The sequence below is a fragment of the Gymnoscopelus microlampas genome (assembly GCF_963454915.1).
Source record: "Gymnoscopelus microlampas genome assembly, chromosome: 15".
Classification (NCBI taxonomy): domain Eukaryota; kingdom Metazoa; phylum Chordata; class Actinopteri; order Myctophiformes; family Myctophidae; genus Gymnoscopelus; species Gymnoscopelus microlampas.
In genome coordinates this window covers 14,029,567-14,043,709 of record NC_139952.1, presented here as the reverse complement: position 1 = coordinate 14,043,709, position 14,143 = coordinate 14,029,567, and the positions used below count along the sequence as shown (strand labels likewise).

At 41.9% G+C, this 14,143-nt stretch overlaps 1 protein-coding gene across 4 annotated transcripts in view; it reads left to right on the top strand.

The window, feature by feature from the left end:
• The window catches only part of trps1 (trichorhinophalangeal syndrome I), a 179,489-nt gene extending 169,094 nt beyond the window's left edge, over nucleotides 1-10,395 (top strand). For all 4 annotated transcript variants that reach the window (XM_084081050.1, XM_084081051.1, XM_084081048.1 and 1 more), the window contains one exon: nucleotides 2,045-10,395. In XM_084081050.1, coding sequence (XP_083937176.1) covers nucleotides 2,045-3,694 — 1,650 coding nt within the window. In that variant the 3' untranslated portion in view covers nucleotides 3,695-10,395. The remainder of the gene's footprint in view (nucleotides 1-2,044) is intronic.
• Nucleotides 10,396-14,143: the final 3,748 nt, after the last annotated feature.

Genomic DNA, 14,143 nt, shown 5'->3' with positions numbered 1-14,143 from the left:
TTCTTCCAACCCTAAATACTTCTTTAGTTTCTCATGTAAGGACAGCTTCTTGTACAGAGTTTGATGCCATGCGTTTAAAAAAGACGTCACCGATGTTTGATTGTTAGTCTTACAAAGAACCAATTAGTCAGAAAAAGAAAATAAATGGAGACAGTCCTGGGGAAGGCTAAAATGGTGTTGAGTTTCTCCTGCTGTGATGCGTTCAGAAAGCAACCTTCAATGACACGTCATTAGACTCTGTGAACCCCACGGGTAGAACAACATGTCAGGAAATGATGGCAGCTTGGAGAGCAAAACCTTGTAGATTTTTACAGGGCTGTTTTGAAGGTTGTTTTAAGTCTGGGGGAAAAAAGTGATTTCTACTATCATGGGCAACTGATGGGTCTAGCATGATCTCTAAACCCAAAGAGATGAGGAAGAAAGACACCTAGACAGGAACGAGCTCAAGGTTGATATTACTGCAAAGAGTATTAATTAAAGTGTCTGTTATGCATTTAGAGAGGAACTGTAAGTTGGAATTTCGCTGACCTTGTCGACCTTGTTGAGTGCTGCTGGGAGGCTGTTAATTAAACCGAACCCGATTGATTAGACGCCACTGGCATCAGGTGTAATATCTCCACCCTGTGGCCAGGGCAAACACTGCAGCCCTCAGTATCATACCAGTGGTTCCCAAACTTTTTAGCTCAAGACCCAAAAGAGAAATTAGACGTTTCCCCGTGACCCAAACTAGTGAAAATAGCAGATCTACAAGTTCACAACTGGTCGTTTTGTGCCGCATTGTGAGCTTGTAGATCTGTTATTTTCACAACTTCTTAAACTTGTTTTACATTTATTTATGGAAATGATTAGTATTTTATTTTTCAATCTTTTTAAATAATATAAATAAAAAAATATATAAATATACGGACGTGTGTATATATGTATATGTATATATATATATATATATATATATATATATATATATATATATATATATATATATATATATATATTTATATATATATATATATATATATATATATACACAAACACATTTTATGTAGGAGACATTTACTCATGACCCATAAAAATTGGTCCAGTTAAACTGTTTTGGGAAACAGTGTCATGTACAGTAGGTCGAACTTGTTTTTAGTTTCTGATATCAGGGATATGAATAGATACTAGAGTATGAAGCTACGTCTTAACTTATTACAGAAATTGTAGGCTAAAGTTACATGTTTCTTTTTTTAGCATGGATGCTCTTTTCAACAGTCCTATAGTTAGACACATGAACACCTGGAAGCTGCCCAGTACAATTACAGTCTCCTTACCCAGGACCGCTGAGCAGCTCTAGTGGAACAGTTGGGGGATTAAGTGCCTTGCTGAAGGGTGTTTTGACAGTTCATTGTGAGACAAGGGAAGAGCATTAATTATTCCCTTCCCCTGCTTTCGATTGTTCCCAGGACTTCAAACCAGTGACCTTACAGTCACAAGCCCGCTTCTCTAACCTTTACACTACCAACTGAAACTACTAAGCATCCTGTTTCTCTCTGAAAAGAAAGCTCTCTTTATGTGGGTTATCTGTGAGTACTGGAGGCAGAGTGCAATGGGCAGCCATAAACAAAATTGTTATTTCATATAGTGCGTTTTAGATGGGCAGCCATAGACAAAACTGTTATTTCAAATAGTGTGTTTTGGATGGGCAGCCAGGCAAAACAGTTATTTCATATAGTACGTTTTGGACTTGCATTTACACTTGAGTGCCCTGAAGAAAAAATAAAAAATAAAAAGCAGATTGACTTCTATTCTAGTAGATAACATTAGCCCAAACTAGGCTTATTAAATCAATCTCAGAAAGGGCGTCAGGCTAGCTAGCTTGACGCCCTGTGTGTGTTGTGTGTGTGTGTTGCTGCCTGTTAATACTGTTACTTTACTTTACCATTACTTTCTGATACCATGTGCTTGTGTGTGCATCCTTTACTCTAAATCGGTCCTCTCTTGCAGAGTTTAAATGTAATATTAATTTCTCTCTTCCCTCTGCCTCCATCTCTTTTCCCCCCTGTAGACCCCCAGACCTCTGAACATCATAAAGCAGAACAACGGGGAACAAATTATCCGGCGCAGAACCCGAAAACGCCTTAATCCCGATTCGCTATCGGCCGAGAGCCCCGCCTCCAAGCAGCAGCGAATCGCCAGTGAGGAGCGCCTGAACGGGGAGGAGCCAGACCGAGGCGGTCCACCGATCAAAAACCAGCAGCCCTCCCCCCGCTCCCGCTCGCCGCGGTCCACCCAGGCCTTCTTGGCCAATCAGACGTTGGAGATCCACCGCCGCATGCCTCCTCTTCTCCTCCCCACCCACCCCCCTTCCTCGTTGGTGACTGAGGGCAACGGGGGGATGGTCGAGGCAGGAATAACTTCAAAGGGCGAGGGAGGGAAAGGAGGCGCCGGGTCAGAGCGAGGGAGTCCAATTGAAAAGTACATGCGTCCGTCTAAGCCGTCCAGCTACTCGCCACCCGGCTCGCCCATCGAAAAATACCAGTATCCCCTTTTCTCCTTACCCCTCCCCTTGACCCTGTCACCCGACCTGTCCTCCGAATCCGATTGGCTCCGATTCTGGACCAAGTACAAGATGGCGGCCGCCACCGGGGTCACCGGGGGCCTCGGCAACCTAGGCAACCCCGGCGGCCTCGGCAGCAACGCTCACTATCTGGGCGCGATGGTGACGCCAATACAGCACCACCAGCAGAGCTACGCGGTGCCTTACTGCGCCTCCCCGTACTCCCCCCTCCCTCCTCCCCCCGCTCCACCTCACTACCCCCCTCCTCCTCTTCACCCCCAGACCCCTTCCTCCTCCTCGTCGCCTTTGGAAAATGACGCTCCCTTGGACCTCGCCATAAGGCAGCGAGACTCTCACGCCACGCCGAACGGCACCGAGAGGAGACGGGAGGAGTCGCCGCAAGCAGCGGAGAGGAAGAGGGACAAACAGAAGGAGGAAGAGGAGGAGGAGGAGGAGGAAGAGAGGATGGACGAAGGGGGAAAGCAGAGGGAGGAGAAGGATCAAGTGTCGACACTGAAAAGCCCGTCCGGCGCCTCGTCCCCCCGCGCCACGTCCGAGGCGTCCACGCAGGACGACCTGTCCAACCGCTGCGTCCACTGCGGCATCTACTTCCTGGACGAGGTCATGTACGCGCTGCACATGAGTTGCCACGGCGACGGGGGACCGTACCAGTGCAGCTTCTGCCTTCACACGTGCGCCGACCGCTACGACTTCACCACGCACATACAGAGGGGCCTGCACAGGTACACGGAATCACCAGCAACGCAGAGCGGACCGCCGCAAGACGAAGGAGACGCTCAAAGCGAAACGCCGATGGCGGAGAGCGAGAGTCCAAATGTAACCGCGTCGGAGGAAAAAGTCGGGGAAGCTTGCGATGAAGTCGTAGAGGAGGGTGGCGATGATGTTGCGGGGATGGGCTGCGATGGCGACGAGAGACCAGTCAGCGGTGGTGACGACGATGCTGATAGTGGAGGTGATGTCACAGGAGCAGAAAAGGGAGAGGAGAGTGGACCAGGGAGCACAGAGGTCCATGACATCGCCAGCCAGGAAGTAGGAGGCGAGACGGACATGGATGACGGCGATGACCTCACCAAGGAAGCCGAGGTCACGGCTGTCGATGCATCTAAAAACTTAGATGAGAGCATAGTAGAAAATTAAGTTAAAAGAGTAGTCTAGGGGTGATGTGTTTGATCTACACAAACATTCAAACAGATGTTGGATTGGATGAATAAGCTTTTTTCTGTGCCCGCCTTCATAAAGGTTGGCTTACGTCATGAAGGTCCCCTTTTGGTCACCGTATCGACCGTGCCCGTACGATGGAAGCACTCGGGTGTTGTGCAGTTAAATGTCCCCCCCCCCCCCCAGAATTCAGCTTGAGCTGCTGCAATGACAACTTGAGGGAGATGGCCTGAATCCCATTTTGAGTTACGGCCACTGGATTGTTAATTCAGCAATTACACGGAGCAGAAGTCCTAGTTAGGAAAGAAAGGAGCCTCTCTGTACTTTCCAAATCCTGAGTGTGGGGCTCGCTTGGATTGGTCTGGTATCTATCCAAACCTATGGTCTGAGACAATAAGGAGCTCAAAACTTGCACAGCTGCCATTTTGCAAAAAAAAAATACTAGAAGGAAATACTTTCCTTTTTTGTATTGAAGAGAACTGAGCTGAGCTGTTTATACCATGCTTAACTGGTTCAAACTAGTCAATTGCGTTTATCTTGATTGAGTTATCTTGCCAGTTATCATGCAACTGGACCTTAATGTTGGCCCAGTTTGTTCTGTTACAGACTCTGTGTTGGAGTTTTCTTCTAGATGGATACCTACCAAAATGAAATGTAAAAGTCCAACCAGCTTTGCCATGATACAAAAGGATCCATAGGGCTCATTCCTTCTCATCTTGTTGCTTCCCAGAACAAACTCTTCCTATAGGAGGAATGCAAATTGATCATCGCTGCCAAGTGGCCCAACACGAGAGCTGTGGCATCATGAACTGCTTTGAACTGGTCAAGCCAGTTGTTTTTTAACTGGTTTGAATCGATCAGACCTCGTTTGTACTGCTTATAAGTGGTTTGAACCAGCAAACAGCTGTTGTAATCCGTTCCGAAGTGTTCCGCATTGCCCATTCGGATCAAAACCAAGTGACATTATTTTTTACCTTCCTCTGTGCCATGATACTAGCTATGTGCCTGGCTGCCTGCCTAATAGAACAACCTATTATTAACCTGCTTAACATTTATATTAATAATAATAATAAAATAATAATAATGTTATATTACAAAACATGCAATTTGCTACGTTTTACTATGTTATTTTGTAAAGGCAAATAATGCTTTTGAAGAAAAAGGTACTATAATAACTAGTCTTTACGTTATATTTGTTTTTATTCTGTTTTGTTTGCATTTTTTTTTTTTTTTTACAGTTTTTTGTTTGTTTTGGAGACTTGACGACAGCAGTCCAAAAGAGATGGTACAGCAAGAGACGGGGTTGTGTGTATGTGTACTTGTGTAATTGCGTATGTGTGTTTTAAGTACGTGTGTGTAGGCTCAAAGGAAACGTCTGCCCCTTTAAGATCGAACGAAAGCACGCGATTGGTTCTTAAGTCCTCAGGGGGTCATGCGTGTCTCACACCAACCCACTTGTCTCCACAGCACATGACACATGTTCTAAACATGTTTTTCACATGTTGATAGGTCCCCATGGTCATAGCATGTTACATCATCTTTTTGTATTCTTATTTGTGTTTGATCACATGGTCTTAGCATGTTACAAGATGTTCTCCTGTATGTTCTATGTTCTTAACATTACTAGGTCACGCAGTCTTACAGAGAGACCTAGAAACGAATGGAGTTGAATCCTTATTTTGACTAAAGAATCTAAACAGCCTTGTATTAAGGCTACACAGGCCTGTAGTGTTTTGTCCAGCTTACCTTGTGCTACACTGATTTGGGAAAGCTATTGCTGTGTAACAGCCAGTAACTTGATAAAAAAATGTTCTCGCTGAAACAACTTTGACATTTATATTGGGCTATCAGAAGTTGCCATTCAAAATGCCATATGTCCAAACTACGTTTGCAATTCCTTTACAATGCTTTCACTGTTCGCCTATTTTATGAATTCCTGATTCTTACTTGGGGTTAGATTTACAGAAACGGTTGTAATTGTTTTTGTCACTAGGACAAGCAAAGAGCTATGCCATGTAGCGTATGCCATTTTTTAAAAGTCCCCCTCTCCGGTATGCAGCTGTCTGGCGGCCATCTTGTTTAATTTCATTTCATGGAGACCTCTCCAGCCTTAGTGCTGCCTTAGTTGCTAGGAAACAAAAACACCAAGGGATTGTTTTTTTGGGGGGGGGAAAGATGGATAAATCCATCCGAAAGAAATAAAGAGAGACGGAGGGGAATAATAAGAAGGAAAGATATTTTTCTATGCTTTTCCAAAGGATATGAATGAGTAATATTCCTCCCAGTGCCTGGTAACTTGTATTTTCTTTTTCTTTTTTATCCAGTGTATCTGCCTGTTTGAAATTGAGAAGTGTGGAAGTTGGTCATGTATCTTACAAAAGTTTGGCAACCCTTATTATGGGATGCCATATTGTTATTCGTACACAAATCCGAGTGTAAATTAGTTATGCTGATTATTACTCCTTCAACAATACAAAGGTGGCTCCAGCTGCGCTACCGGAGGTGTGTCCAAACCGTGCTTTATGAGCCCTTGGAACAGTTGCGTTACTAATAATAACTCATTCAAAAAACGGAATCAGTGGCTAAGCCAACGATTACTCAACCAGCGAGCTATTTATATTTCTATATGTAGTGCTTTAAAGAAATCATTTTATCACAGTACACAGTGCTTTAGTATCTCTTGTGTAAGAGACATATTTATCCATAGAGGACATTGTCTCTGATTAGTTTGGAGTTACAGATGGGACTCTGGCTTCACCCTTCTCCTACAGGTATATACTGTTCTAGCAAAACATGTATGGTTGGTTAATAACGTTTCATATATCAATCTGTTAAAGATCAGTGGGCTTTGTATGATCCATGTTGCTGGCAACAGCAGGATAGCCTAAATACAGGAAACAGCCTATACATTCAATACAGTGCGGCTGGGATGAGAGTCTCTACTGCATACTTACAAGTGCAGGAAACGTGTAAACGGATTTGTCAGGCTTCTGGGTTCTCCTCTTGAGCCAACCAACTGGGACTCAAATTCTTTATTGTTACATCCACTTTTATTCAGACAAGGCAACACAAACGGATGAGAGAATGTACAGCCTTTCTCCCAGAGCATAACTGAACAAATTGAAGTTAAAGACCTTCTCACCTATAGCAATCACAGTGCTGTTGAGGGTGCGGTCCCACGTCAACCCATTGAATTATTTACCTTTTCAAAACAAACCTTAGCCTGCCATACCAAAAAAGACCTTGCACGCCTTAGTAAGATATCGATTTCCCAGCTCCTTAATTATTGATGTTAAGCAGATGTAAACGAGTGTAAATCTATGCTTCAGTAATCTTCGCTGTCCGCCTTTTAAAATGCTCCAAGTTTTGTAGCGTTCCCCCCCTGTGCCTCAGACAGACACTACGCTTAAACGCATCATGCCTTAACCCCTGTCCATAGACACAGCCAAGAAACCTCTCTTAAGCACTTGTACAAAATGCAGAGCTGTGACACATTCATAACTGACATCACCCTCACGTTCATACGAGTTGTCATTGAAAGTGCTATAGGTTCAGAAGAAGTTTGCCTAAATGTTGTGCGATGTGTGGTTCAAGTGTTGACCGTTATTCGTTATTCGCCGCCGTGCTTCTCGGGTTACATTTTGTTGGTTGTGTTCTTTATTTATTTAAATGTTTACATGGCCCCTATACATGATGAGGAAGTTCCTATGAAACACGTTTAAACACCCATTGTATAGTTTAAAAAGCAATTCCAGAAAGAAGGTTTCTTTTGTTTGTTTGTTTTTTACTTTGTTTTTCTTTAATTTGTGAGACACATTTTCATCTCACAGTACCATTATGCTGTGTGTGTGTGTGTGTGTGTGTGTGTGTGTGTGTGTGTGTGTGTGTGTGTGTGTGTGTGTGTGTGTGTGTGTGTGTGTGTGTGTGTGTGTGTGTGTGTGTGTGTGTGTGTGTGTGTGTGTGTGTGTGTGTGTGTAGTGCTTTTTGTGCCAATATGCAAAGTTTGTTGGATTTGCATTTCTTGAGTTATGGATGTCTCACAATGGGGCTGCTAGCGGAATATATATGAAAAAAAAGACAAAAAAAGAAAACCTGTTTACATTTGCAAATGTAGCAAAAACAAAACGAAGGAATGAAGCAATGCTTTCTCAAGGACAGAGGGAGGGGAGTGGATGAATGGATGGAACGGACGGATGAGTGTGTTTAGCTGAATAGATGAGTGCCTTTTGAAGAAGAGGGATGGTTGGAGAGGAAGGAAGATGGATAAATCAAGGGGGCGTTCAATTAATATTTTAGAGGATGTAAGCGAGGGAGCGTACATGTGTGTCACTGGATGGGTGTGGGTGTGTGTGTGTGTGTGTGTGTGTGTGTGTGGGTGTGTGTGTGTGTCTGTGTACACACGTGTCACTTCAGCCCTCTCACCACTCAACTGTGCCTCAGTCTCATTTTCTATTTCACTTCACCTTTATGATTGTGTGTGTGTGTGTGTGTATATATATATATATATATATATATATATATATATATATATATATATATATATATATATATATATATATATATATATATATAGTAGATATTATATTTTGTCGAATGACGGTGTTGCGGACCGATAATAGCCAATATATAAGCTCATAAAGCGGATGTGACTCGTCAGCTTATAGATGAGCACATTTGGGTCCATGCTGCCGTCATGACAAATGACATAAATTTGCCATCACTCTTTCAATCGGTCTCTGCCTCTCCTCCCTCAGCCACCCTCTTCACTTCTCGCCTCTTCCCTTTCCTTCGCCTCTTTCCTAAAGATACGAGTGTAAGTGTTTGGTTTGTTTGGATTGAGCTGATGTGATACCATGTTGCCTAACGACAGACCTGTATAAACTAAACCTGGCTGGGCCCTGAAGTTCTTGGTTAGGTTGGGCTCAAATTCTCACCTATTCTAGTTATTGGGTTTACAGCAGGTGATACTGTTTTTTTGTTTTGTTTTTTGTTGTTAAATGTTTAAGCAATTAGTTTTTCAGCAATGTAGTAGCAATTTCAGGCCTTAGTAAGTTTACAGGCCGATGTAAAAGGAAAAAAGAAAATAAAAAAACAGACATCTTGGGCTCAGTTTGGGTCTGGATAGGAATTTTGTGACCAAGCCTGGGTCGAACTCTGCCAAACACACCATTATGTGCTAATAAATGCCAGGGCTGGGATCAGTTAATCTTCAATTCAGTCTTCCACAAGACGTATTGCAGTCTCCAGCTCATGATAAATGTATTATACATTTTTTTGTTTTCAGGGAGGTTATATTTGCGACATTTTGACAGAGGTGAAAGGTGAAACAGATAAACGGATAGAAAGAGGATGACATGAAAAGATTTGTGATTCCTGTTGTGGATACAAGCACAACATGGCGAGCGTGTGGCGTGCCAATTGGGTTCATCTGGGATGTAAACCTCCCTCATTCTCACTTATGTCTCAGTAGGTTACAGATGACAGTCTCCTCATAACAAGAGGTTTTCAGTAGGTGAATACTGAAGAAAAGTTCCCATCCTGAGTCGACTGATTTGAAAGTAAAAAGGAACCCAGCCCTGGGAAAGGAACAAACATTTTTCATCGATGCCACACACAGAGGTGTCATACTGTACTTGTCAGATTTCCACATCTCCAAACTTGTCCTTTGTATGCTGTAATTGACAGCCAACATTATATCTAATTTTGTAGTTTAACCTACTTCCAAAATGCCTTTATAATATTCTTGGTCCCAGACATTTCTACTCATGGGAAAATATGTCAGCTGTCAGACATATTACTGGATACAACAGAGGTGTGAAGTTTTGGCAGGACGCTACAGTATGACATGTATGTTTTTGTTTCGTTTTTGTCTTTTTGTTTTATACTCCACCAATAATAGGACAATAAATGTACGTTTTAGGTTTGATAACATTTCATATCAGCGTTTACATCAGGGGGGCCTTAACAACTGTTTCATGTTTTTATCTTTTTGTTAGAATGTGTTGATAGAATATGATGATTGCTTGCACTCCATTTATTATGTTCTTATTGCCAAGGAAGGGATATTACACACACACACACACACACACACACACACACACACACACACACACACACACACACAATGGGTACGAAGAGAGTGTACATTATGGGATGCGGTAACCATGGGAGGAAGAATGATTAAGGCCAGTTTATTGTTGGTCTTATCACACACGTGTGTGTGCGCGCGCGCACACACACACACACACACACACACACACACACACACACACACACACACACACACACACACACACACACACACACACACACACACACACACACACACACACACACACACACACACACAGTGACACATACACACACTCTTAAACATGACCTTTGTACATTTAACCAATATGTTTTATTAGAATTTTGTCTCTATTCAATTTAATGGCTTTTTATAGAAGAATGGGATGTTTTTTTTGTTTTTGTTTTTTAGTTCATTTTCTCTCTCATGTTGTATTTTATTCCTCTACCTTTATGTATGTTCATTGTCTTTAGGTTTTATTTCATGCTGAGAAAAAAAAAAGATATTTCAACAACATATTTTGACAGCCAAGAAAAGTTTGTTACACAGCTAAACTTGAAGAATAATGATGATGACGATGATAATAATTAATAAAAGTAATAACAAACAATACGTGAACACTGGATGTTTTATTGTTGTGATTCTTATTTTCTTTTTCTTTTTTTTTTAAAGCCAGAATCTGATTTACACTTGGCAAATGGGTTGAAAATCTATTCTGCATTCGAGCGAATTAACTTAAGTATTGTTAGAACGAGATACTGTAGGATATCATCTCTGTCGGATGTAAACCTCATGTCCAAAACTGTTACTTTTCAGGATTCAAATTAAAAGGTAGCAAAAGTAGCAGATCTCTTGTGGATCTGCTGCTTTTGATGCTTTTGTGTGACACTGTAGTATGATCAAGTAGGCGTTATTTTGCGAGAAAACACAAAGTTAAATTATGGAGAAAGAGGTTTCTGCCCGACAGCAACGATATATGCCTTTATTGATCCCCATGGTGAAGTTCAGGGTTAGTTGGGGCAGTAAGCGTGAAACATACAGTAGATAAGTTAAGAATAAAGATAAAATGAAAGATTCTTACATCTGCACTGGGTCTTACTGAGTTAACATTAGCCTACCGTATATCAAGTATCACCCTTATCACCCCTCACCAGTGTGTATATACATGAATAGACTATGTACAGACCATCAACAGTGAATGTGATACCGATGTACATCAGAAATCAGCCTTCAAGCAGTGAGTATCTGGTTAACACATGTACAGTTAATATATGAGTTCATGTAAATCTCACAACAGTTATCTTTATCAAGCATCTGTCATGGTTCTGTCGGCTACATCCCAGTTGTCTATGTGCAAGTCAAGCAGGAGGCAATAATCCCAAAAGAACAAAACAAGACATCCAGGTCTTACATTCTAATGTGGGGGTCATGCTTTGGAGTCGCACTTTACTTCATATCCCTGTTGATTGTTTTAATGATGATTAGGAAAATATCTGCACACACAGGCTTATTTAACATATTTTCTCACATCTTAAACTCATTATAACTAGGTTTTACAAATTCCAAAGTCAGCCGAGTTCATAAGCTTTTACATGTTGGCAAATCCAATTAGCAAATGAAGGGATTTGATGCTTGAATTTGGCACATTTCATGTACTTCACTTGATCATGCAGTAATTTAATGTCGGGGGAAACAAACATCAATTACTGTACATCGATCCTTGGAATTCAAATATAATTTGAGTTATAAAACATGATTCTTTTTTTTTTTCTAAATTTTTATCCCACGATTGTAACCCTATTGTTAACACCCAGTGCCAATTGTCTATGTAATCCTGGGCACTACCTTCCCTCTGCCAACCTAGGGAGGCCAGGGCCGAGCTCATGCCTCCTTCAATGAATGAGAGCCAACTGACCTTCTTGTCACCTGACAGGGGGGAGTTTCCCTGGTTGGACATAGCGCGTGGAAGGAACACGTTATTCCAACCAGTTCCCTTCCCCTCCACCATGCGCCCCGGCTGGCCAGGGGGAGGCAGTATAGTGACCAGGATTACTGCATGTTTTTGTGAGGGTACCTACCCTAGGAGACACGGGGAGAACATGCAAACTCCACACAGAAAGGCCCTTTCGCCAACCCCACCTAGGGTATGGGCGCTGATGACGCGGAGGAGAGAACACGCCCCCAGTGCCCACAGCGTCCCCTGTGGGAATCGAACCCAGGACCTTCTAGCTGTGAGGCGACATTAAAACATGATTCTGAGGATGAATACAGAATTTATTTCACCGTTCTCTTTCTGTGGTACGGAGTCTACGGACATTCCATAATTCATTACTGGGTGGATTTAGTTTTGTTTAGTTGAATAACAGAACAGAACAGCCTAACAGGCCCAAAAGCTCAGGGGGACTCTGTGTAAAGTCATAGCCTATTGTTAATGTAGCCTATTCATTCTTGTTGCATAGTCAAAGGGAAGTCAATTATAGGAGAACCTTGAGAACAGTGTGCAGACTTTCCTCTTCTTTTCCTTAAGTCAATTATAGGGCCACAAAAATCCTACAGAAAAACTGAAGGGATAGTGTAAACCATCATGATACCTTTTAAGTGAGTGATTATCCCCTCAGTTTATCTACAGCTTCAGGGGTCTTCAACATGGGGTCCTGGACCCCTAGGGGGTCCTCAGAGCTACTATAGGGGGTCCGCCAAATCTTTGTGTGATAGGATTTAGTTTTTTTACATTAACCACTTAAACTAGAATTCCTTTTCTGAGGGGAACATTAGCCGAAAATAGTAGATCTACAAGAGCTTGTAGATCGGCTATTTTTGGCAAAGAGGCTATAGGTGTAGAGGGAAAAAAGAGCAGACTAAGTAAACAAAAAACTTTAATCTGAAACACAATTTTATACAATATAGAGGGGGTCCCTGCTTCATCTCTCTTTCAGCTAGGGGGGTCCTTGTCCTGAAAACGTTGAAGACGTTGAAGACGTATAATGTTAAGACCCCTGATCTACAGTATGGGACTTTAGAGGGGCTGAGTATACCATGGAATACGGGCCCTTCAACTTTGGGGAGAAATCCCCAAAAGTCCAAATCCAAAAAGCAAGTGAGCTAAAAAGCACTTTAAAAACAAGATAAAAATGGAAGATAACGAAGAAGAAGAAGATAAAGTACGTAAAAAACACAAGATAAAAGATAAAGAATAAAATAAAACACAGCATCAAATAATATCAATTAAAACAACACCAAAAAAGGCATACAGGGAGCTTAGCACAGATAAAAGAGGCAATAAAATATGAGAGGCCCTTGAATAAAAATATGGCTTTAGAAGTGAGTTAAAATATGACCCTGACTGCTATAACACTTGACTTGCTCCTTTGAATGTTATATTTATTATAGTCATTTTTCAGGTGAGAGAAGCTTGTGCTGCAAATTTGCTCTCTCACTAGCCAATCCAGAGCGAATTGAGCCGGATCTAACAAATCCAATTTTGCCAAAGTTTGACCAGTTTTTATAGTATATATTTTGTTGATCATTTTTGATGCAGTAATGGTCTTTTTATTTTCAGTCATTTCTTTTGGGTTTGAGGTATTAAAAAGGTCTTAAGAGTCCTTAAATTGACACTTCACTCACTGTCATCTGGGGACCCCCACCCCAACAAAAACAATCAAGAGGGGGTCCCGACCCCCACTTTGAGAACCAATGCCTAGCCTAGAGGAGTCACATAGACTGGAGTAATGTATGTTTAGAGCATTTAACCCATTAGCTGACTAAATATGATGAGAAATCTAATAAGTGAAAACGTTTAACACAAACTAAATCGTTTATATCAGCTGAGTATAGAAACTGGTCGATAGAGGGCGCTATTATTCACGTTTGTGAACTGGAGACAGCAGGTTAGGCCTTGACTGAGTAGTTCTAGAAGCATTGAAGAGAAGATGACTCATGTCGCAGGCAAGAGAGGTTGGTGGAGAATCAAAGGAAAATGGACTGAATTCATACAGCCAAGGTAAGACTATTTTATGACTAATTTAGGCTTATAAAGTCTGTGAGTCTTCCTCTGTTTGCTATTTGTGTTTTAGACTTTGTTTAAAGTTCTTTTAAACTGACCTCCAGTCTATTCATGTTGCTGACATTGACTTTAATTGATTGCACCTGTGTTGTAAATTGTGTCGTAGGGACACAGGTGATTGTGCTGATGGCTTTGTGTGACTGTTTTTAAATCCTGTTGAGACGCAAGCAGTGGCACTCTATGGTGGCACGGTTAATTTGGCCTACTCCTAGCTGTCATTTATTGGTTATCCAGGTCACATGACCAGAAACAGGTGTGAGGGTAACTGAATTGTGTAGGGACACATGATGTGATG